Source organism: Lipotes vexillifer, unplaced genomic scaffold (genome assembly GCF_000442215.2).
Source record: "Lipotes vexillifer unplaced genomic scaffold, Lipotes_vexillifer_v1.1 scaffold730, whole genome shotgun sequence".
Classification (NCBI taxonomy): domain Eukaryota; kingdom Metazoa; phylum Chordata; class Mammalia; order Artiodactyla; family Lipotidae; genus Lipotes; species Lipotes vexillifer.
In genome coordinates, this window is record NW_006793934.1 from 507,467 (window position 1) to 530,226 (window position 22,760).

Sequence of the window (22,760 nt, forward strand, 5' to 3'; positions counted from 1 at the left end):
TTTGGGAGATACAGGTGTACCTCACTGCTACAGTATGGTTGGTGGTAGATGGCTTTGCAAAATTATTATTTTATCTTTGGAAATACTGTTCAATATTTCACTCAGATTAAAGTTGGAATGTATTTAGTAGATTCAGCTTAATTGAATACACATCAGAAAACAATCCCACAGTTCAGCACAATTGTCAGTCTCTGCCCAAGAGACTGGAAAAACTAAAGGTCAGATTTGTGTGGTTGCTGGCGTTATAACAGAGTCTTATTATAATAATTTAATCATTTAATTTCATAAGCATCAAATTCATACCATGTTGGGATAGAAGATTAGGGGAAAAATAGGTACATTTTCTTTGTTTGACTCTATATGTGATATTTTATAAGCCAACAAAAATCAGGGATTTGATGAGGCTGTATTTTGTGAATACCTAGAACATACTTTCCACTTGATCCGTATCTTCTACCAAGACATTGCCTTTATGAGTTAATTTTGAGAGGCATAATTGTGTGGTGTAAGTTCTATTTTTCTTAAAAAAAAAAAAAAACCTGACTAAATTTTTATTTTCTTTTCATGCTGTAACTGACAGTTATGATCATTGAGTTAAAGAATTTCTGAGTTGAATAGCAATATGTGCTTTGGAGAAAATAAAACAGCAATATAATAAATAGATCAAGGAGGGCCTCTCGTGGGAAGTGAAATTTGCGCTGACACGTAAATGTTAAGAAGAATCCACTCTGCAAAGATTTCAGAGAAGAAGCTTCCTGACACAGGGAACACCTAGTTCAAAGGCTCTAAACTAACTGGTTTGGCATGTTTGAGGTTCAGAAAGAAGGCTAGTGTGGCTGGAGAGTTGTAAGGAGGTAAAGTGGTAGAAGATGACATTGGAGATATAATTAGACATGGGTCAGATTATGTGAACTCTGGTAGGCCTTGGAAAAGAATTTGGACTTCTAAGTACAAAGAGAAATCACTAGAGGTATTAAGCAGGGGAGCGAGATGATCTGATACAGAATTTTTAAAAGATGTTTAGGTTAACAGTTATTATATGAGTTAATAAATATTTCATGATTTAATATATATAAAATGCTTAGAAATGTGCATGGCACATATTAAATGTGATATCAGTGTTTGCTATTATTATTAATTTATTGATATGGGTTAATCTTTCAGATATGTTAAATGAAAAGAAAAATGCAAAGTGTAGAAGTATGTATAATATGCCATCATTTGTGTAGAGAGGAAAAAAGAATATATATTTGCTTACATCTGTGCAAGGGTATGTAAGATACTGATAACTTGGATTATATTTGGAGAAGGCAACTAGATGCTGGGGGGAGAGAGACTTCACCATGTTCTTTTTTGTACCTTGTGAATTTGATCTAAAATGAATATACTACTTAGTCCAAAAATAAAACATAAATCTGTTTTGCTTAAATTTTTTGAAAAATCCACACTTTTTTTTTTAATTAGTATAAATCATTATGATTTTAATCAGGAAAAACAATACCGGATAGTTTTCCGTTATCTGGAATGGCCGGATGATATAGGATTCCAGGTAAATTTGCTGAGGAGCACAGAGTAGGTGGATTCAGGCTTTTACAGTGTAAAAGAGTTGTGTGAAGAACACTTAACAAAGGCCTTCATAGGAGGTAAGGCAGCTGACTGAGAATTCAGGAGAGCTTCTACTTCATGAGGTACAAAAGTGGTTAAAGGGGATTCCACAGTGATTTTCTTGGTGACCTTAACTAAAAGGGCAGTGGCTGTACTGGTTCTAAGGCAAGGGGGGCATCCCTATGTCACAGGGTCCAGTTGCTGGCTATAATACCCTATGGGTCAATGGTGGGCCCCATGTTTTTGGGTGAGTAACTCAAGGACATTCTCTTCCCCTTTTCATATACAAAAAGGGAAAAGGGAATCTGATAATTGGGATGCCCAAAGGCAGGTGGGTTTATCAAACTCTCCTTTAAGGCCTTGATGGCTATCGCCTCCTGTTCTTCTCATAAAATTGGGTCAGGGCTGTTATCATTAAGTAAAACATATAGAGGCTTTGGCCATAAAAGAGAAATTTGGAGTCCAATTTCAGCAATAAGCAACTAGCCCGAGAAAACCTTGCAGTTGGCACTTAAGGGTTTTGGGAAACTTAGGACACCATGAAATCTATTGGGATCTAGGTGTAGCCCTTGTTCTGATATCAGATGCCCTAAATATCAAACCTAAATTTGGGCCAACTGCAATTTTTCTTTGGCAATCTTATGTCCCATTAAGGCTGAAAGCTTTAGCAGGTGGATGCTGTTTTCCTGTGAGGAAGTTCTAGAAGGAGAACAAGAAGCAAATCATGCACATATTGCCACAAAGTAGAACCCCTAGGGAGTTTTATATCATCTGGATCAGCTTTTAAACAGGACTCTCAGTAAAACCCTGAGGCATTACTATCTAGGTGAATTGTATTTCTTTCCAAGTGAAGGCAAAAAGGTGTGGGCTTCAACTGGAATACTAAAGAATGCACTGCATAAATCAATTACAGTTAAGAATTGACTCATGGTAGCAATGGGCATTAGTAACGTATGAAGGTTAGGAACAACAGGGTGTCCAGGGATAAATAACAATGTTGTTTATTGCTGGTAGGTCCACCCTTAGGTTTTCTCACCAGTAAAATAGGAGAGTTACAGGGACTAGTAAAAGGGATAATGAGGCCTTGAGCCTTGTAATCTTATATTATGGGCTTTGTGGCTTGAAAGACTTTCTTACTTATAAGGTATCGATTAATTCCGGGAAGAGGTTTTGAGGGGTCTGTTTGAATCTTGATGGGAGGTGTGCTGTGAATTTTGTTAACGTCAGTTGGAGATTTTGCCCGTAAGGAGGGTGGTAGCTGATAATAGGGACAAATGATCAGTGTTTCTGGAATCTGCTCTACTACCATCAAAGATGGAACAAATAAAAGATGTCAGAGGGTCATTTAGTTCACCTGGTTGTTTATTCTGATGACTACTGTCAGTTTCTAAAATTATTTTCCCCTTTTGGGAGAAATTCCGGCATGATAATTCTCTAAGTTTCGACCTAATAAATGAATAGGGGTGGATGAACTGAGGGAAAAAAAAAAGTGTCCAACTCTCAAAGGGCCTAAACAAAAGAGAACGAGTTCAGAGACAGGAACCTCTTGAGGATCATTAGAGATTCCCACTATTTGAATTGTTTTAGTTCTCTGAGGCAGGGGCTGTTTTATAGTAGTGGGGTTTAGAGTGTGGCTCCAGTGTCAGGACTGGAAGAGATTCCTTCCCAGTCTAGAGAAATGTTTCTCCAAACTGATTGAGAGCACTGGGAAGAGCCCTATAGTTCCTCAAAGCCCTGTCATTGAGAACTGGGAGGATGTTGGAGAGGCTGGTTAGAGGGCTGAAGGCACCTGAAACGCTTAGATTTGTAACAGTGTTTTTTCCAATGTCCTGAGTTTTCGCAATAATAGTAGAAACTAGGAGGGTTTTGGTTCTGTTTAGGAGTCTTCATTTGCTGGAATTGAAAATTAAGAATTTAGGCGGTCTTCCTTTGAGGTGACTCATCTAAAATGCAAGAGAACTGGTTTACCAGATTAACTAAATCTGGAGTGAACATAGTTTCCCATTCCATCCTGGTCCTTTTTATTAGACGGGAAAGGTCCCAGTTCAGCCCATTAATAAACATAGTTAAAAACGACCAGGGTGGAATCAATATCTGAAGGAAGACCAGAATTTTCTTCAAAAACAATTAGAAGTTGATTGTAATAATCATAAACAGGTTCATCAGACTTTTGTCTGCAAGTCTGAATTTTGTTCCAATCAACAGACTTTGGAAAAGCCTCAGGAATTGCTCGATGAAGTTGCCTAGCGATTGTTCAAGCCTGGTCATATGATAATAAGTTGGTGGACTGGTCTCCCAGTTGTAATTCTAGAGAACATTCAGGATTTTTCCAGTTAGCAGTTTTCAGTTGCTGGGCCTGGCCGTCACCAAAAAGCTATGAACTAGTTGATAGGAGTCAGAGAAACCAGGTTGATAAGTTTTAATGACTGTATTAAATTCCTCAGCAAATATGTGAGGATCTTCAGTTACTTTGGGGAAATTTTGAATATGGCTTGCAGTTCAGTTTTAGTCCAGGGAAATATGAAATTAAGGGTCTAACCTCTGGATCCATAGAAGGCTTAATAAAGGGAAGTTGGGAGGGCTATAGTAAACAGAGAGGCTGTGGCTTTTCATTGGCTGAGTCCTTGCCAAGAAAGGAGACTTTCTTCTTCTTCTTGGGCTCTGTTATGGTCACAGGGTATGAGAACTTCCCCTTCTGGTCTCCCAAATCTGTTTAATTGAGATTTCTGTTTATTAATTTTTTATGCTTCTGAGAAGTGAGGTCTGGTTAAGAGGATTGAAGAGTTTTGGTTAATTTAAATTTCACACTACTCACTATCCTCTTTATCAAACTTTCTGGACAAATATATGTGGTAATTTTGTATTTTGAATATATGGCTCTTTATCATGAGAATTTATTGCCACTCGTGGTGCTTTCAGGATTTGGAGTGGATCAATTACGAGATGACAATCTAGAAACTTATTGGCAGTCAGATGGCTCCCAGCCTCATTTAGTGAACATCCAATTCAGGTAATACATTTTTGAATTTTTCAATTTGTATAGGCTATAAGTAGACAAAGAAATTGATTTTATTTACATAAAATTTAAAGAAATATAGAAATTATATTGAAATGCACTTAACTGCTTTTTATAAGCCTTAGAGATTACTTTTTGACTCAACTAGATTATGTTTTAAGTTTATTGTCTTATCCTTTATGAATTCTTTTTTTATTTAATCAACATATTTTTATTGAAGTGTACTTGATTTACAATGTTATGTTAATTTCTGTTGGACAGCAAAGTGATTCAGTTATACATATACATGCATTCTTTTTTTAAAATATTCTCTTCCATTATGGTTTATCATAGGATATTGAATATAGTTCTCTGTGCTATACAGTAGGACCTTGTTGTTTCCTTTATGAATTCTTTGTGGTACTTTACACAGTTCCTTTTATGTAGATATTTCTCATATATGCTTTTCAATATGATTTATTTCAGAAAAGTATGCTTTGCTTATGACCCAATGCAATGCCTTAATGCATCGCGTTAAGTACACCAGGAGTGATGATAAAAAATTTATTCTAACTTATTACCTCTAAGGACACTTTCAGTTTTGAAATGCTTACTTTTGGGGGAAAATGGAAAACTGCCATATGTTTGTCGTTTGCTTTGAATTTATTGACAGATGGAAACCAGTTAACTTGCTTATCTTGCTCCATTTACACCATCTATTTTAACATTCTGTAGCATTGTATTTCTAGTTTGTTTTTATTGTCCTAGGATACAGATCAGCACATTTCTTATGAAAAAGCCCAATGGCAAATATTTTAGGCCTTGTGTGCTAGCTGGTCTGTGTTGCAGCTACTCATTAATGTCATTATAGCATGAAAGCAGCTGTAGGCAATGCATAATGACTGAATTTAGCTGTTCTAATTAAACTTTATCTTACAAATGTAGGTGTTGGGCAGGTTTCAGCCAGTCCACTGTAGTATGCCAATTCCTGTCCTAGGGTATTAAATATGTATACACCAGAAATGAAGATATCAGCTAATATTTTTTTAAAGACTTCAAATACCAGATATTTTGCTAAATGCCTTCCCTATTTATTTCATTTAACCTTTACAGCTATTTTTATCTTTATTTTGTAGTCTTAGAAGCAGAGATTTAGATAAATCTCTTGTAACTTGCTCTAGGTATCTCATATAAGTTGAATCATAAAATATTTCTCCTTTTGTCTCTAGCTTAACTTAGTATAATGTCTTCATGGTCCAGCCTTGTTGTAGCATATATCAGAATTTCATTCCTTCTGAATAATATTCCATTGTTTGTATATAGCACATTTTGTTTATTATCAGTGGACATTTGGATTGTTTCCATCTTATGGCTATTGTGACTAATGCTGCTATGAATATGATGGACAAATACCTATTTGAGTCCTGGCTTTCAATTCTTTTGCACATATACCCAGAAGTAGAATTGCTGGATCAAATGGTGATTCTATGTTTAATTTTTCGAAATACCACCATACTGTTTTCCACAGCAGCTGCATTTTACATCCTGAACAGCAACATACAAGAGTTCTGATTTTTCCACATCCATACCAACACTTGTTTTCTATTTTTTGATAATAGCCATTGTAATGGGTGTGAAGTGGTATCTCATGGTTTTGATTTGCATTTCTCTAATGATTAGTGATGTTGAGCCTCTTTTCATGTGCTTATTGGCCATTTGATATCTTTTTTGGAGAAATGTCTAAGTCCTTTGCCCATTTTTGAATTGGGTGTTTTGGTTTTTTGTTGATTTTTAGGAGTCCTATATGTATTTTGGATATTAGTCCCTTATCAGATATATGATTTCCAAATATTTTCTCCCATTCTGTGGATTGCCTTTTTATAAAAGTGCTTAATTTTGATGAACTCATTTTGTCTATTTTTTATGCCTTTGTTGTCATATATCCTTGTTTAGTTTTTAAATCCTTTTTTATAAGTTACTAGTTTTGAGTTACTAATATTTTGTTGAAAAATTTTATGTTTATGTTCTTGAGGGATATTAGTTTATCATTTTCATTTATTGTAGTATCTGAGTCTGATTTTATTACTGGGTAATATTGGCCTGATAAAATGAGTTGGGAAGTGTTTCTGCCTCTATTTTTCTTTTTTTTTAACCATTTTTTAAAAATTGAAGTATAGTTAATTTACAATGTTGTGTTAGCTTCAGGTGTACAGCAAAGTGATTCGGTTTTACATATATATATATATTCTTTTTCAGATTCTTTTCCATTATAGGTTATTACAAGACATTGAGTATACTCTGTGCTATACTGTAGGCCCTTGTTTATCTATTTTATACATAGTAGTGTATATATGTTAATCCCAAACTCCTAATATATCTGCCCTCCCCTCCCCCCCCAACCCCACTATCCCCTCTGGTAACCATGTTTGTTTTCTATGTCAGTAAGTCTATTTGTTTTGTAAATAAGTTCATTTATATCATTTTTAAGATTCCACATATAAGTGATATCATATGATCTTTGTCTGACTTACTTTCCTTAATATAATAATCTCTAGGTCTATCCATGTTGCTGCAAATGGCATTATTTCATTCTTCTTTATGGCTGACTAATTTTCCATTGTGTATATATACCACATCTTCTTTATCCATTCATCTGTCTTTAGATATTTAGGTGGCTTCCATGTCTTGGCTATTGTAAATAGTGCTGTAGTGAACATTGGGATGAATGTATCTTTTTGAATTACAGTTTTCTCCAGATATATGCCCAGAAGTGGGATTGCTGGATCCTATGGTAACTCTATTTTTAGCTTTTTAAGGAACCTCCGTACTGTTCTCCATAGTGGCAGCACCAATTTACATTCCCACCAACCATGTAGGAGGGTTCCTTTTTCTACACACCCTCTCCAGCATTTATTATTTGTAGATTTTTCTAATGATGGCCATTCCAACTGGTATAATGTGATACCTTATTGTAGTTTTGATTTGCGTTTCTCTAATAATTAGCAATATTGAGGATCTTTTCATGTGCCTGTTGGGCATCTGTGTGTCTTCTTTGGAGAAATATCTGTTTAGGTCTTATGCTCATTTTTTGGTTGGGTTGTTGTTTTTCTGTTATTAAGCCATATGAACTGTTTGTATTTTGGAAGTTAATCCCTTGTTGGTAGCATCATTTGCAAATGTTTTCTCCCAGTCTGTAGGTTGTCTTTTCATTTTGTACATGGTTTCCTTTGCTGTGCAAAAGCTTTTAAGTTTAATTAGGTCCCTTTTGTTTATTTTTGTTTTTATTTCCATTACTTGAGGAGAGGATCCAAAATAATCTTGCTGCGATGTATGTCAAAGAGTGTTCTGCCTATGTTTTCCTCTAGGAGTTGTACATTATCTGGTCTTACATTTAAGTCTTTAATCCATTTTGAGTTTATTTTTGTATATGTTGTTAGAGAATAGTCTAGTTTCATTCTTTTACATGTAACTGTCCAGTTTTCCCAGCACCACTTATCTTTTCTCCACTGTATATTTTTGCCTCCTTTGTTGCAGATTAATTGACCATAAATGCATAGGTTTATTTCTGGGCTTTCTATCCTGTTCCATTGATCTATATGTCTATTTTTGTGCCAGTACCATACTATTTTGATGACTGTAGCTTTGTAGTATAGTCTGAAGTCAGAGAGTGTGATTCCTCCAGCTCCATTCTTCTTTCTCAAGATTGTTTTGTCTATTCGGGGTCTTTTGTGTTTCCATGCAAGTTTTAAAATTTTTTGTTCTAGTTCTGTAAAAAATGCCGTTGGTAATTTGATAGGGATTGCAGTGAATCTGTAAATTGCCTTGGGTAGTATGGTAATTTTAACAATATTGATTCTTATAATCCAAGATATCTTTCCATCTGTTTGTGTTATCTTCAGTTTCTTTCATTAGCATCTTATAGTTTTTGGAGTATAGGTTTTTTTGCCTCCTTAGGTAGGTTTATTCCTAGGTATTTTATTCTTTTTAATGCGATGGTAAATGGAATTGTTTCCTTAATTTCTCTTTCTGATCTTTCATTGTTAGTGTATAGGAATGCAAGAGATTTCTGTGTATTAATTTGGTATCCAGCAACTTTACTGAATTCATTGATTAGCCCTAGTAGTTTTCTGGTAGTGTCTTTGGGATTTTCTATATATAGCATCATGTCATCTGCAAACAGTGACAATTTTACTTCTTTTCCAATTTGTTTTCCGTTTATTTCTTTTTCTTCTCTGATTGCTGTGGCCAGGACTTCCAAAACTATGTTGAATAAAGGTGGTAAGAGTGGGCATCCTTGTCTTGTTCCTGATCTTAAAAGCTTTTAGCTTTTTACCATTGAGTATGATGTTAGCTGTGGGTTTATCATATATGGCCTTTATTACATGGAGGTATGTTCCCTCTATGCCCACTTTATTAAGAGGCAACCATCATAAATGGTTGTTGAATTTTATCCAAAGCTTTTTTGCATCTATTAAGATGATCATATGGTTTTTATTGTTCAATTTGTTAATGTGGTATATTATATTAATTTGTGGATATTGAAAAATCCTTGCATCCCTGAGATAAATCCCACTTGATCATGGTGTATGATCCTTTTAATGCATTGTAGGATTCTCTTTGCTAGTATTTTGTTGAGGATTTTTGCATCTATGTTCATCAGTGATATTGGCCTGTAATTTTCCTTTATTGTGGTATCTTTGTCCAGTTTTGGTATCAGAGTGATGGTGTCCTCATAAAATGAGTTTGGAAGTATTCCTTCCTCTGCAATTTTTTGGAATAGTTTCAGAAAGGTAGGTGTTAACTCTTCTCCAGATGTTTGGTAGCATTCACCTGTGCAGCCATCTGGTCCTAGACTTTTGCTTGTTGGGAGTTTTTAAATTACTGATTCAATTTCAGTACTGGTAATTGGTCTGTTCCTATTTTCTATTTCTTTTTGGTTCAGTCTTGGGAGATTGTACCTTTCTAAGAATTTGTTCATTTCTTCTAGGTTGTCCATTTTATTGGTGTATAGTTGCTTGTAGTAGTAGTTTCTTATGATTCTTTGTATTTTGTGGTGTCAGTTGTAACTTTTCCTTTTTCATTTCTGATTTTATTGATTTGGGCCCTCTCCCTTTTTTTCTTGATGAGTCTGGCTAAAGGTTTATCAATTTTGTTTATCTTTTCAAAGAACCAGTTTTTAGTTTCATTCATCTTTTCTATTGTTTTTTTTTTTAGTCTAAAAGGATTCATATAGAATCACTATTATTTCTTGCTTAGATATTTGATAAAATTCACCATTGAAGCTATCTGTTCACAGAGTTTTCTTTGTGTGAAGTTGTTGGGTTTTTTAATTAAACATACAACATCTTATTTCTTTAATTGATTTTCTATTCTTGAGTCATTTTTTTTGCCATAGCACAGATTTTCTCTTTAATTACCAATTTTTCTCCCATGTTCACTGAGACATTTCTTCCCCCAGAAAAATACAGTTTTTTTATGCCTCAGTTGTCAGCAGATTTTTTTATTCTTTTTTTTTAAATTTAATTTTTATTTTATATTGGGGTATAGTTGATTTACAATGTTGTGTTAGTTTCAGGTGTACAGCTAAGTGGCACAATTATGAATATATCCATTCTTTTTCAGATTCTTTTCCTATATAGGTTATTACAGAATATTGAGTAGAGTTCCCTGTGCTATACAGTAGATCCTTGTTGATTATCTATTTTATCAAATCAGTTTTGATAATTTTTTTGAAAGAACTTGTCCATTTAATCAAAATTATCTAATTTATTGACCCAAAGTTGTTACTAGTATTCAGTCATTACAATATTGTGATTTATAAGAAGAATACATGGTTATTCAGATGTCTCATATATACTTGGTCTTCGTTCATAGTTCCTGGCTCACAGCTCCCCAAACCCTTGGAATTTCCTGAATTTTAAGAGCAATGGGATAATATTTGACTTCTTGCTCTCAGGCTCTTGAAAACACTTTAGGGAAGGTGACTTTTGGATTCCACTCAAGGGTGGGAGCTGGTTGTGGGGAGAACCAGCCATGTGATTAGCAGGTTGGAACTTTCAGTTCCACCCCCTGATTTCCAGGGAAGGGAGACAATGTTTTCCAGTATGTTCACATTATTATTTCCTATTGCATATGCTCTTCTTCAGCTTTGCTACTACTTAATCAAGAGACGCCATCTATGTCTCCCCTCTTGAAACTGGTCAGGCCTTTGTGGATTTCTTGTCTAATAGAGTATGAATGTTATGATACTGTTATTTCTAAGGCTTGATCATAAAAGGCAATCTGCCTTGTTCTCTCTTTTATGTGATTCTCTCCCTTGATAAACATCTACCATGCTGTGAGAAAACCCATATCAAATGGAGAAGCCCATAAAAAAAGTGAATCAAAACCCAAGCTCTCAGCTAGGCTCCCAGCTGACAAGTATCACCAGCTTACCACCATGTTAGTGAGCCGTCTTGGAAGCAGGTCCTTCACCTCTCAAGTCAAATAGCCACACCCAGTGCTGTGTGGAGCCTTCCCTCTGGGCCCTGCCCAAATTCCAAATTCATAAACAAAATAATGATTACTTTTTTAAGCCACTAAGTTTTGAGGTGGTTTGTTATATACCTATGGGTACATATTTATGTTTTCTCTTTTTAAATTATTATTTTTTAATTCCATCATCTCTGTCTTTTCTATATCTGTCTTAATTGACTGATTTTTCCTCATTATGGGTCATATTTTTCTGATTCTTTGCAGTAATTTTTGATTATATGCCAGATATAGTAAATTTTACCATGTTGAGTGTTGGATTTTGTTTTATAAAGACGATTAGACTTTGTTCTGGCAGGCAGGTAAGTTCTAAAGAATCAACTTGATCTTTTTGAGGCTTCATTTTAAGCCCCTTTACTGTGGTCTAGAGTACCTTTTACTCTAGGGTAGAAGTCAGCAAACTTTTTGTAATGGGGTAGATAGTAAATATTTTAGGCCTCGAAAACTATGTTTTAAGCTGTGGCAACTGCTCAGCTTTGCTGTTGTAGTGCAAATGCAGCTATGGACAGTATGTAAGTGAATGGGTGTTGCTTTGCCTCAGTATTACTTTTTTTACAAAAACAAGTGGTCGGTCACGTTTGGCCTCTGAGCTGTGGTTTGCTGATCCCTGCTGAAGGGCAGCAAGCCTCCAATTTTTTTGGTTTCAGTACCACTTTAAACTTTTATTGAGGCCTCCAAAGATCTTCTGTTTACTTTTTATATCCTCTCAGTATTTACCATATTGGAAATTATAGCTGAAGAATTTTAAAGTATCTATTTATTCATCTAAAGGTAAATAATTAACCTATTATTATGTTAACATAAATAACATTTTTAGATGAAAAATAACTGTCTCTTCCAAAACAAAAAATAGTGAGAAGAGTGTTATTGTTTTACTTTTTTTGTGAATCTCTTTAGTGTCTGGCTTCAGAGGAGACAGCTGGAGTCACACATATGCTTCTTCATTAAATCTTTTACAGTATCCCGTGTCAGATCACATCTGGAAAACTCCACTGTATACTCATAAAAGAAAGATTCTGAAAAAGGCAAGTAGCATCTTAGTGTTATTAGGAAAATAGTTGTGACCTTGTTGATGCCCTGAAAGGATCTTGAAATCCCCTACAGACCCCCCATAGATCCTGAGACCCCCCTTTTTTTTTTTTTTTTGCGGTACGCGGGCCACTCACTGTCGTGGCCTCTCCCGTTGCGGAGCACAGGCTCCAGACGCGCAGGCTCAGCGGCCATGGCTCACGGGCCCAGCCGCTCCGCGGCATGTGGGATCTTCCCGGACCGGGGCACGCACCCGTGTCCCCTGCATCGGCAGGCGGCCTCTCAACCACTGTGCCACCAGGGAAGCCCCCCAGACCACTCTTTAAGATCACTTCTCTTGGGCAAGATTAGCCTCATGGAATACAAAGGCTTGATCCTTCTGGGATCTCAAATGAATGTCCTAGACATTTGAGGAGCTATTTGGATTCTCCACTTTGGTTATTGGGAACTCTAATGTTTGCTTACTCTGTGCAAAGCTCTGGGAATTGTTTGGCTTACTGTTTCTCAGTAATTGTTCTTCCCCCAGCAACTGTTCTTTGCATGTCTTTGTGGAGTTTCACCCTATCTATGCCTGTGTAGATTGGTGTTCAAAGACTCAAGGAGACTCCAGGCAGATTTTTGGAGTTTTTTCTCAGTATAGCTCCTTCCTCAGTTCAGTGAGACTGCAAGATTCTTTTAGGCTTTTCTCTGCCTGCATAGCAGTTGAGAAACTGCCATCAGTCAGAAAGCCCAGTTATTCATAGGGCTCACCTCATTCGTTTCCTTTCTCTCAGGACTTACAGGCCTTTGCGTCTTGTCATTCAGTGTCTGCAGACGATTGTTTCATATATGTTGTCTGGTATTCTAGTTGTTTATGGTGGGAGGGCAAGTCCTGTAGCACAGTGTATGTGCTTCCTTCCCACATGCATTGCCACTGGACAAGCAGCATGATTTAAGAAGCAGTATTATTTTTAAAATTTACCATGAGATAAAATTTATAAATAATTTCAAAAGGCTTCATGGAGTAACAGTTTTAACTTTATGGGAGATCACAGTTTCCTTCTCAAATCTAATGAAACTACATATATAGCATAAGTTATACATATGATTTCTGGGGCTACATAGACCCAAGGGTAAGAACCCATAATGTAGCTCAAATTTAAAGAATTATAAACATCTGTCTACATGTTCCTGTTAAATGGTGTCAATGACAATGCTGGATAAGCTAAGTACAATTAATTAATAGGAAGGTTATAGTAGTTAAGATCATATGAGGCAGGCAGACACATGAGTAAACTACAACACTGCCCACCTACTAGCTTTGTGACCTTAAGCCAGTTATTAACCTAAGTGTTCCTTTTTTTTTTTAAATCAGTAAATAGAGGTGATAATAGTTCCTGTATCACAAGGTTAAGGAGTCAGTGAGATAATACATATAAAGCATTGCTTCTGGGCCAGACACAGAGTATTCACTTATTCACTTGCTATTTCTGCTGTTGCTGTTGTATTTATAATCATTAGTGTTATTATTATTCTTTGCCTCTCTAACCTAACCCTGGTTATCTTGTAGGTTCAACGACTGAGTTATCCTGAATTTAATAACTTAGAGATGAAATTATTCTGAGCAAAAAGTTTGGTCCTTTAAATCTGCTTTTGTTTAAAAAAAAAAAAAGAAAGAAATCCTTAAGGGTAATCTTCATGATCTTTGATCTCTCCATGATAAGAAAGACCTTTCACTGCCTGTTTATGGCTGGTGCATCAGGGAAAAGACCTTTTGTATGCCCTTCAAAGTTTCCCCTTCTTTCTTGCCCTTCCCCTCCTGTCTCCTTCTTGGCGCAGCAGACAGAAGGATGTCAGTTTGATACCGCTGGCCTCTTTTGAAAATCTGGTAATGGTATTTATCCTGTCAGCAATTCCTGAGTATTTAGCGTTTTACATCTTGATCTGTCTTTATTATTTGAGGAAAAGTCCTTAACTTTCCCCAATTCCTTTCTGATGAAAAGCTTGCGCTATAGAAGTTTGGTCCCCTCACTAAGAGCTGTAGATCCCCTGCTGCTTTTATAGACTGACTTTTGACACAGGCTACTTCTGTTCAAGGAGCTCGTTATTAAGTGAGTGCCAGTTTATATCAGATCTTAACTTTTAAAGCACGTTTAAATAGACTTCTTTATGGTTTTTTGGTTGATATTTAAATTGTCTGTTTTTTCCCCCTAATGACCACAATAATACATGCTTATTTTAAAACATTAATCAGAAAATATAGAAATCATAAAGAAGGAAATAAGTTTCACAACATCAAAATAGTCACTTTTACTATTTTTGTATGATTCTATCTAGACCTTTTTCTATACATATGTAGGTTTATATGACTTAAAAAATTTTTTTTGTTTTTCCCAAAATGCAATCCTTTTTAATATTCTGTTTTGTAATCTGCTTTTTTTCCCTACTGTAACTACATATCTATGTGTATCTTTAATAGCTGTGTAGTACTTCATTAAATTGGGTATATTATACTCTGTTTAATTCTGTATTGAGATGGACATTTAGGTTGTTTATAATTTCTCAGTAATTTAATTGCAGAACAATAAAGATTTCTCTTCATCTGCTTTAGAGTAGTTGTGTTACTATTGTCTTTTAATGCATTCTTAGAAGTTGAATTTGTGAGTCAAAGGCTTTGTACCTACTAAATGGCTATGAAAGTACCTTTTTCTAATCAAATTTGGGTATTATCAGTTATTATCGTATTTCACAATATGATAAAAGACTAATGTCTATGTATGTTTTAATTTCTCTTTCTTTGATTATTGGAGATTGAACATATTTTCATGTTTTCTGGCCACTTGCAGTTTTCTGAGAATAATTTTTGTTATGTAGTCTTTGCTTATTTTTCTAAGATATGTATGTTTTAAAAACAGTAGAATTTTATTTCTTGCATTAAGTAATAAGATTATAGTTTCTGTTTTTTTAAACATTTTTCTTTTTGCTAGAATTAGTTTCTCACTTAGCTATTTTCAAGTATTAACATAGGAAATTAAGTAATTAACTACTAACTAGTAAAGAAAAACAAGCTTGTTAGAATAATTCCTTTGTCTAAAATACAAATGAGAACTGAAAACTCTTAATGCTTGTTTGCAGTCTAAGGTACCTATTTTGGCTAAACTGTTTCTTTTTTGCTTACATCTGTTTCTTGACCATGTTCTAGGTAAGAGATGTCTGTAAAAGTATAACATGTGTATCTATTTTTTCATATGTTCTTCATTTTCATCATTGTTAAAATTAAAGAAGATGGAAATTATTGATTCAAACACTCATTTTAGCAAATTATATGACTTAAAATCAGAAGATGACATGTTTTGTATATAATCTTTCCACATGATAAAAGGCTTGTTGTTTTTACTTTATTGCTTTTAGAAGAAAAACAACAGTGAAGACATTATGTATTTATGCGGACTACAAATCTGATGAAAGCTATACTCCAAGCAAGATCTCAGTCAGAGTAGGAAATAATTTTCACAATCTTCAAGAAATTCGGGTATGTCTTTAAAATTTTTTAAAATATTTTGTCCTGTAATGTTTGCTCTTTAGAAGATGGTCACTTTTGACATTAAACAGATTAAAATGTTAATATATAAAAGGAAAATTGTTAATATTTTAGAGAACATATTTTAAATTTTTTATATTTTTAATTTTCTTTTGAATTCTGATTGTCATCTTTATTTTTTTCCCAACATCTTATTATGGAAAGTTTCAGACATACAGAAAATCTGAAAGAATTAAATAGAGAACTTCAACATACTTATATCCTAGATTCTACTGTTGTTAGTGTTTTGCTATATTTTCTTTATTGTAATCTGTCCATTATCTAATTTTTATGTCCATTTCCAAATAAGTTGCAGATATTTATACACATCACCCCAAATGCTTTAGCATGGTATATGATAACTGGAATTATTAATATTTGCTTAAGGTTTATTTTTTAAGGTAAAATTTATATAAATTTTGCATAAATCTTAAGTATATTATTGGTGAGTTTTGACAAATGCATACATCTGTGTAACCCCAACTCTTGTTAAAATTTAGAACATTTCCATTACCCCAGAAAATTCCCTCATATTCCTTCCCAGTCAATCTCCATCTCTATCCTAGCCTTAGAGGTAACTCTTGTTGTGATTTTGTTTATTCATTCATTCATTCCATAGATCAGTTTTGCCTGTTCTAGAATATCATATAAATGAAATCATACAGGGTATACTTTTATGTAAGACTTCTTTCACTCAGCCTAGTTTTTTTGAGATTCATCTATGTTGTTGCATGTATCAGTACTTCATTCTTTTTGCTTCCTGAGTCGTAATCCATTGTTTTAATATATCACAATTTATTTATCCTCTGATAACTTTTTTTTTTGATAACTTTTTGAAGACAGTAAGACAGTGCTTTTGTGACCTGAATTTTATTAATCCCCAAATATTTACATTTCAGAGATATCTTCAATGATTTTGAAATGTATACTTGGAAAGTTCTGGCCCTTGACATTTTTTCTTTTCAGAAAATCATTGAGCTCAAATAATCATTAAAATCTTTTAAATTAGGTGGTTCTGAGAGATCTGGGAAGGATGTGTGATTTTTGAAAGACTTCCAGTTACTTTGTGGCCTGGACTCTTATTTGACTTAGTGTTTATATTTAGATCCTATCTCTAGAATCTAAATATTGGTATTTCTTCCCTGAGTTAGTGATAAAATGCTTAATAAAAAATCACATATACTTTCATTGCTTTCTCATTAAGTGCAGTGTTGTTCTCTTGTGAAATCTGCTTATGTGTGAACAAATAATAAGTAAGGACATTGTCCACAAGTACTTTTTGTTGTTTGTTTTTTTGTCCTTCTTTGAGGTAAGTTCATCACTCCTTGAGAGGATTAGCTGGTTTTCTTCCAGTTATCTTCCTTTACTTCTAAAGAATAATCCTATAAATTTTCTTGAGAACTAATCTGGTTTTGAAAAATTGTCATAAATAAGATAATCTTCTAGTTTAAAAACATTTCTTATTTTGTCTGACAGACTATACTGGTTAATATGTTCTTCCCATGCTTGAATAAATTCATAAATAGATCAGCTCTTAATTTTATTTAAATTTTTTTCACTTTTCACTTGTTTCATTCAGAATCTTTTAAATTCTTTTTATTATCATAATCATATTGGACCATTTGCTAGACCTTCTTTTAGTCATGTATTTGATACATTTAATTAGTGCTTAGTGCTTAGAGACTTCAGATATTTACTTCTTATACTTTGTTAAACATTTTATATTTATCACATGATTGGGTCACTCATATTGAGGAGCTTTTAGGGCTCAGAGTCAGCTTGTTTTGGTTTACAACTAAAGATTTGTCATATACTTCTTCAGACAGGTTGAAATATGTGAAACACTAGAAATAAAAGGTTTTATTCCAAGATATGTGTGGTGTATATTTGTAATGTCCACTAGATGTCACCATTGTCCTATAATTGCTGGTCTCATAAGCTTAGTGATAAGTTCAAGACCTTAAGTAGTCTTAGTTGTACTAGTTTTTCCTAGAGTATATATATTCAAAAATTCTTTAATTCATTTCGGGAACTATACATCTTCATATCTGATCTAGGTTTAGATCAGATTTATGTATTAAATTTATGTATTAAATATATGTTTGTATTTTGTAAATTAGAGAAACTTTAAATGATATTTGGACCATTGTAGAATACTTTTAATCTAGTCTTTGCTTCTGTTATTTAAGTCATGAAACATTGGTCATATAGAATAAGGGCTCTTTTAAATAGTCTTTTAATTTTATTCTAAGTGTAGTGACCACATAGCCTCATGAGACCAGTAATACTAAATATTACCAGGTGATAATGTAAGTTGTTTTCCTGAAAAACTTAATGAACCTACTGCTTTTCTGCCACAGTTCTCACTAAGGAACCATAATTTTTGGATTTTGCTTTAAACTATTAGTGCTGCCTTTGCAGCTCATGGTATAAAGAATACTTTTATCTTTAATTATACATCTTTATATGTGATTTACTCTGTGTACTGTTTTTCTTTTATAAGTTTAAGAAATTAAGAATCTGATAGCACTTTGTTTTTTAAGGAAAGATAAGCAGATCATGATTTTATTTTCTAACATTATTCCCTCTAACATCTAAATTGTTACTATAGAAAAGTCTTTACTTTTTCTAACTTATATACTAAGACGAGAGATTAAAATAGTGTGAACTTTTATGAGGTTTTTAGAACCATCATTTTATTAGTTATAGGCCTGATTGACTGAGTGGAAAATCCAACGAAATCTTTTTATATTTTTCCATGGATGCTTGCCCACTGGAGGGTGTAGTGTGTACTGGAGTGTTTTAATAGGTTTTCCCTTTTTACTAGAAATTATGGATTTGTTTACTTGAAACATTCTAAAACCTACTTTCTTTAACTTTATTACTGATTTGAAATAGCAACTGTTAAAAAATTATAGTTCAGGGTGAGGAAAGCTAATAGGTTACCCTATTTATTCAAAAATTATTGGTTTTCTATCATATGTTTCCCTTCATCTCAGTTATGAAACATGATATATCTAGATCTTTGTTACCTCTGTTGAAAAATCTCTACAAAAAGATCAGACCCTTCCTTTACTATTCTAGAATGCATATTTTAACTTTTATACCTGAGGAGGGACTTAAAATTAAAACAGAAATGAAGTTTAGACTTTTCTGCCTAACGGATGCAAGATACCAACACTGGGTTTGGCCAATTAGAACATTTTTGGCACCAGAGTTGAATTTATTTACGCTGTTCATTCTACTTTCTTGTTTTCAAAATTGTCTATCCTATGCAAATTGGAAACCAACAACCTAAGAACGTTTTATAATACGTTTATAATTTATTGCTTCTGCACAAGAGACTATTTCTATATAGAAGTGAGAATTTAGCATTTCAGAGTCTGTGTCATTATCTTTTCAAAATATTTCATCTCCGTTGTGTTATTTTTATGCCAGAACTCATGTTCATGTTGTCCAGGAAGTTATTTTGGAGATGTTTTTGAATAAAGATATAGTTGCCTTTTGAATGTTTAAATCATTTGTATTTTAGCATTATGTTTTGGTTTGATGTTGTTCTTTTCCTTTGCTCTCAGAAGGGAAAATATGTGTGAAGGAAATTTTTTGTTGTTTAGAGTGAGGAGCCAAAAGAATACTATATATTAAATGTGCCCATTTTAACATTTTAGAGTACATCTCCAGCTAAAATCCGAGAAAACTTAAAGTCCTTTTTAATTTTCTAACTAGTTATTTCTCTTTTAAAAAACTGTTGTAGAAATTTTTCTTCTTAAATATAAAACCAAAGTCATTTATTAGGCATATAGTGACAGCTCTCAAAATTATTTCTATACAGTTTATGAAAAACAACTTGGTAACTTAAGGTTAAGCAGATGTTTTCAGCATATGTGAAAGTTGTCCTTTGGTTCATTGTTAGCATTTTGCTTCTAAAATTTGTAGCCACAAAAGGATAAAATATTGATGGAGCACAAGATTGAGCACTGAAGTGAATATTAAGCCTTGTTTTTGTCTTCAGATAATCAAGCTGTTACCAAGTGATTTTTTTTTTTTTTTTTAAGAGGAGGCTTAAAACAAGTCTTCAATGTTAAGAGAGCTGTAATGATATTTTCCTTTTCTTCCATGTGGGTGAGCATTTTGGCTCTCTACCTTGTGTCTTAAATCAGTAGTGTGGCTATGGGTGTCCATATATGGTACTTTGACAGAAGTGGTTAATAAGTCAGCTCTTCTGTTAAAATAACATTTACTATTATAATTTGCCTTCCATTAATGTGTGTGGTAGAGTAAGGAGATGCAGACAAAGGCTCTGACTCTCTCCATTGATCTTAAAATCTACTTATATTTACTTTCTTATGAGGGGCCTATTTTAAACAACTTGTTATAAAGTAGAATGATTTAGTTAGTATCTACAAACATAAATTGGTTTGATAAGACAGAGTGTTTAATTTATTGAGCCTTTGGAAAAAATAGTTTTTATTGAATTTAGCCAATTTAAAAGAAAATATTTTTAAAAATTAATTTTTATAACTAACTTTAGGACATCTTTGAAATGAGTGTAGAATGCTTTGGTGAGGTACACGTAATTTTTAGGCTGGAAATGTTGTCTCTTATCCCTCTCTAAGAGTAACATATGCAATTTAAAAGAATATTCATAATTATAAACATTACTTATTTCTAAAATGGAGTTGAGGTATCTATGCATTTGGGGTACGTTTTCTCTTGAAACTAAAATATGTTACACAGTAGAGTATCATAGTTTTAATAGAGAAAAACATTCTTGTATCTCTCGTTTTTTGTTTGACCATCAACTTAGACTGTAGATTTTTTTGACTAGCCTGGCATTCCTAGCTAAGACAGATTAAGGCTTTGTTCAGTAAATATTTATTTAGGGGCTGCTAAGTGCCAGGCACTGTGTTAGGTACCTGGGATATAGCAGAGATAGGCATGGTTTCTGCCCGTAAGCACTTCGTAGTCTGGTGGAAGAGATAGGCAAATAAGTCAACAGTTACAATATAGTCTAGTAAATACATGCAGGGGGTATGGGAACACAGTGGACTATTAGGAATATTAGTTAAAATTTTTTTTCTAAAAGAGGTGGTGGTTCAACTGAATCTGAAGGATAGATGGAAAGCCTACTCAGGTGGAGAATAAAGTGGAGGTGTTCTAAAAGGGGTGAACATAAAGGTATGGGAGCGTGAGGGCCTGGCATAATGGCAGAGCTGCCAGTAATGTAGTGTGCTTGGAAGCTGGGTAGGTGTGAGGAAGCCGCAAGAAAGACTGGAGAAGTGTTTATTCATTCAACACATTTAACTGTGATGGTAATATGGCCTCTGTACATAAGGAATATACATTCTTGTAGGGAATAAATATATAATTGTTCCATTGAATATGCATAGGCGAAAGTCAGATTGTGCTTGCCGTCAGGATTCTAGGGAGTTTAGGCTTTAAATGAGGAAACACTGATGAAGTTAAATCTTGGGAATAATGGGGCTGGAGCATTGTAAAGACCAGGTATGTAGTATCCAGGTGCAAGTTATGAGACTTTAACTAAGGTGATGGCAGTTGGGTTCAAGAGGAAGGGATGTGCTTGAAGTAGAATCAAAAGGCCTTGTGACTGATTGCTACCTGGGGTTACTGGGAGTGCGGGCAGGTGGTTCAAGTAGGTAGGAGGGGGCATCTAGATTTCTCCTCATGTCTGGCAACTGGTTGGATGTTGCGCTTAACAGAAATGGAATGTAGAGTTAAGGAACACTGCGGGTAGGGATAGAGAGAAAGTTTAAGCTAATGAGATTTATTTTTGCCACTGACTTCTGGTATCTTTTCAGATGGAGGGACTTTGCAGTGGGTAGTCAAGTATATGGATCTGAACCTGAGGAAAGAAGTCTAGGTTAGAGGTGTAGATTTGGGAATCATCCATGTGTAAGTAGAAGCTCTGGTGTGAGTTTTGATTTCATTCAGGGAGTGTATATAGTTGGAAAGAAGAGTACCAGGGCTGGAACTGTGGAAATGCCAATATTCAAGGATAGAAAAAGATCATCCAATGAAAACAGCTGAGAGGAACTGCCAGAGATGAGGAAAAAAAATCAAGAGAATATGATGTCACAGAAGCTGATAATGGTCAGGAATCCAGTTAGATAGGGACTGAAAAGTTTCCTTCCTAAGCCTGTGTGACATGTTGTAATAGGCAATTTATTTAATGCAGTTCTGAACTAAGACAGTTCTTGCAAGTAGTTTAATCACTCTTTGGAGTGATAGTTTCTAAATTTATAGATTTGAGACTAATTAAGTTATTTGCTTTCATAGCAAGAATTCCAAATTTTCCTATCATACTATTTGTGCCAAGTAAGGAGATTCTGATGGGTATTCTTGTTTTGTTTCGTAATTCTTTGAATTGGAAGGTTTTGTACTGCTGATGCATACTTAAAGGGAACTACAAAATTGATGAGGATCCTTTCAAGAGATTGTGCCGTATGGTTGCTCTTTTCAGGTGTTCTTTCACAGCAGTTATGGAAGAACTGCACTCTTTGTTGTTGTTGTTGTTGTTGTTGTTTTGGGGGTTTTTTGGCAGAGTGACAGTAGTAACAGCCAAGGGCAAAGAAAACAAACAAGCGAACAGAATTAGAAAACCTTTTATTAACCCTATGGCAGGATGTAGTACAATAGAAATAGGTACTTTACTTACAAATGTGAAAATGAGATATGGATCATCAACCCCTGTTATATAAGGAAAGCCTACTTAGTATGACCAGCCAAACAGGCCACAGGTGGGCATCTGGCTGAGAACCTAGCACAGTTTGGAAACAGTAGGCATTTAATAAAAAGTTGTCAAATAAATATACCAGTGGTCAGTCCATAGGCTTGTCACTGACCCTTGCTTGTGTAGTTTGCTTCAAAAGGATTATCTGAATAAATCTGATCAATTCCTTCTCTCAGAATTTTTTTTAAAATTTTTAATTGCAATAAAAAAATAACATAAGATTTGCTGTCTTAACATTTTGAGTGTAGTAGCATTACACGGTCCAGTCCAATAGCGTTAAGTATATTCAT

At 34.2% G+C, this 22,760-nt stretch overlaps 1 protein-coding gene across 1 annotated transcript in view; it reads left to right on the plus strand.

The window, feature by feature from the left end:
• The window catches only part of ANAPC10 (anaphase promoting complex subunit 10), a 73,529-nt gene that overhangs the window by 11,698 nt on the left and 39,071 nt on the right, over window positions 1-22,760 (plus strand). The window contains exons 3-4 of the mRNA XM_007466901.1: window positions 4,525-4,615; window positions 15,551-15,671. Coding sequence (XP_007466963.1) covers window positions 4,525-4,615; window positions 15,551-15,671 — 212 coding nt within the window. The remainder of the gene's footprint in view (window positions 1-4,524; window positions 4,616-15,550; window positions 15,672-22,760) is intronic.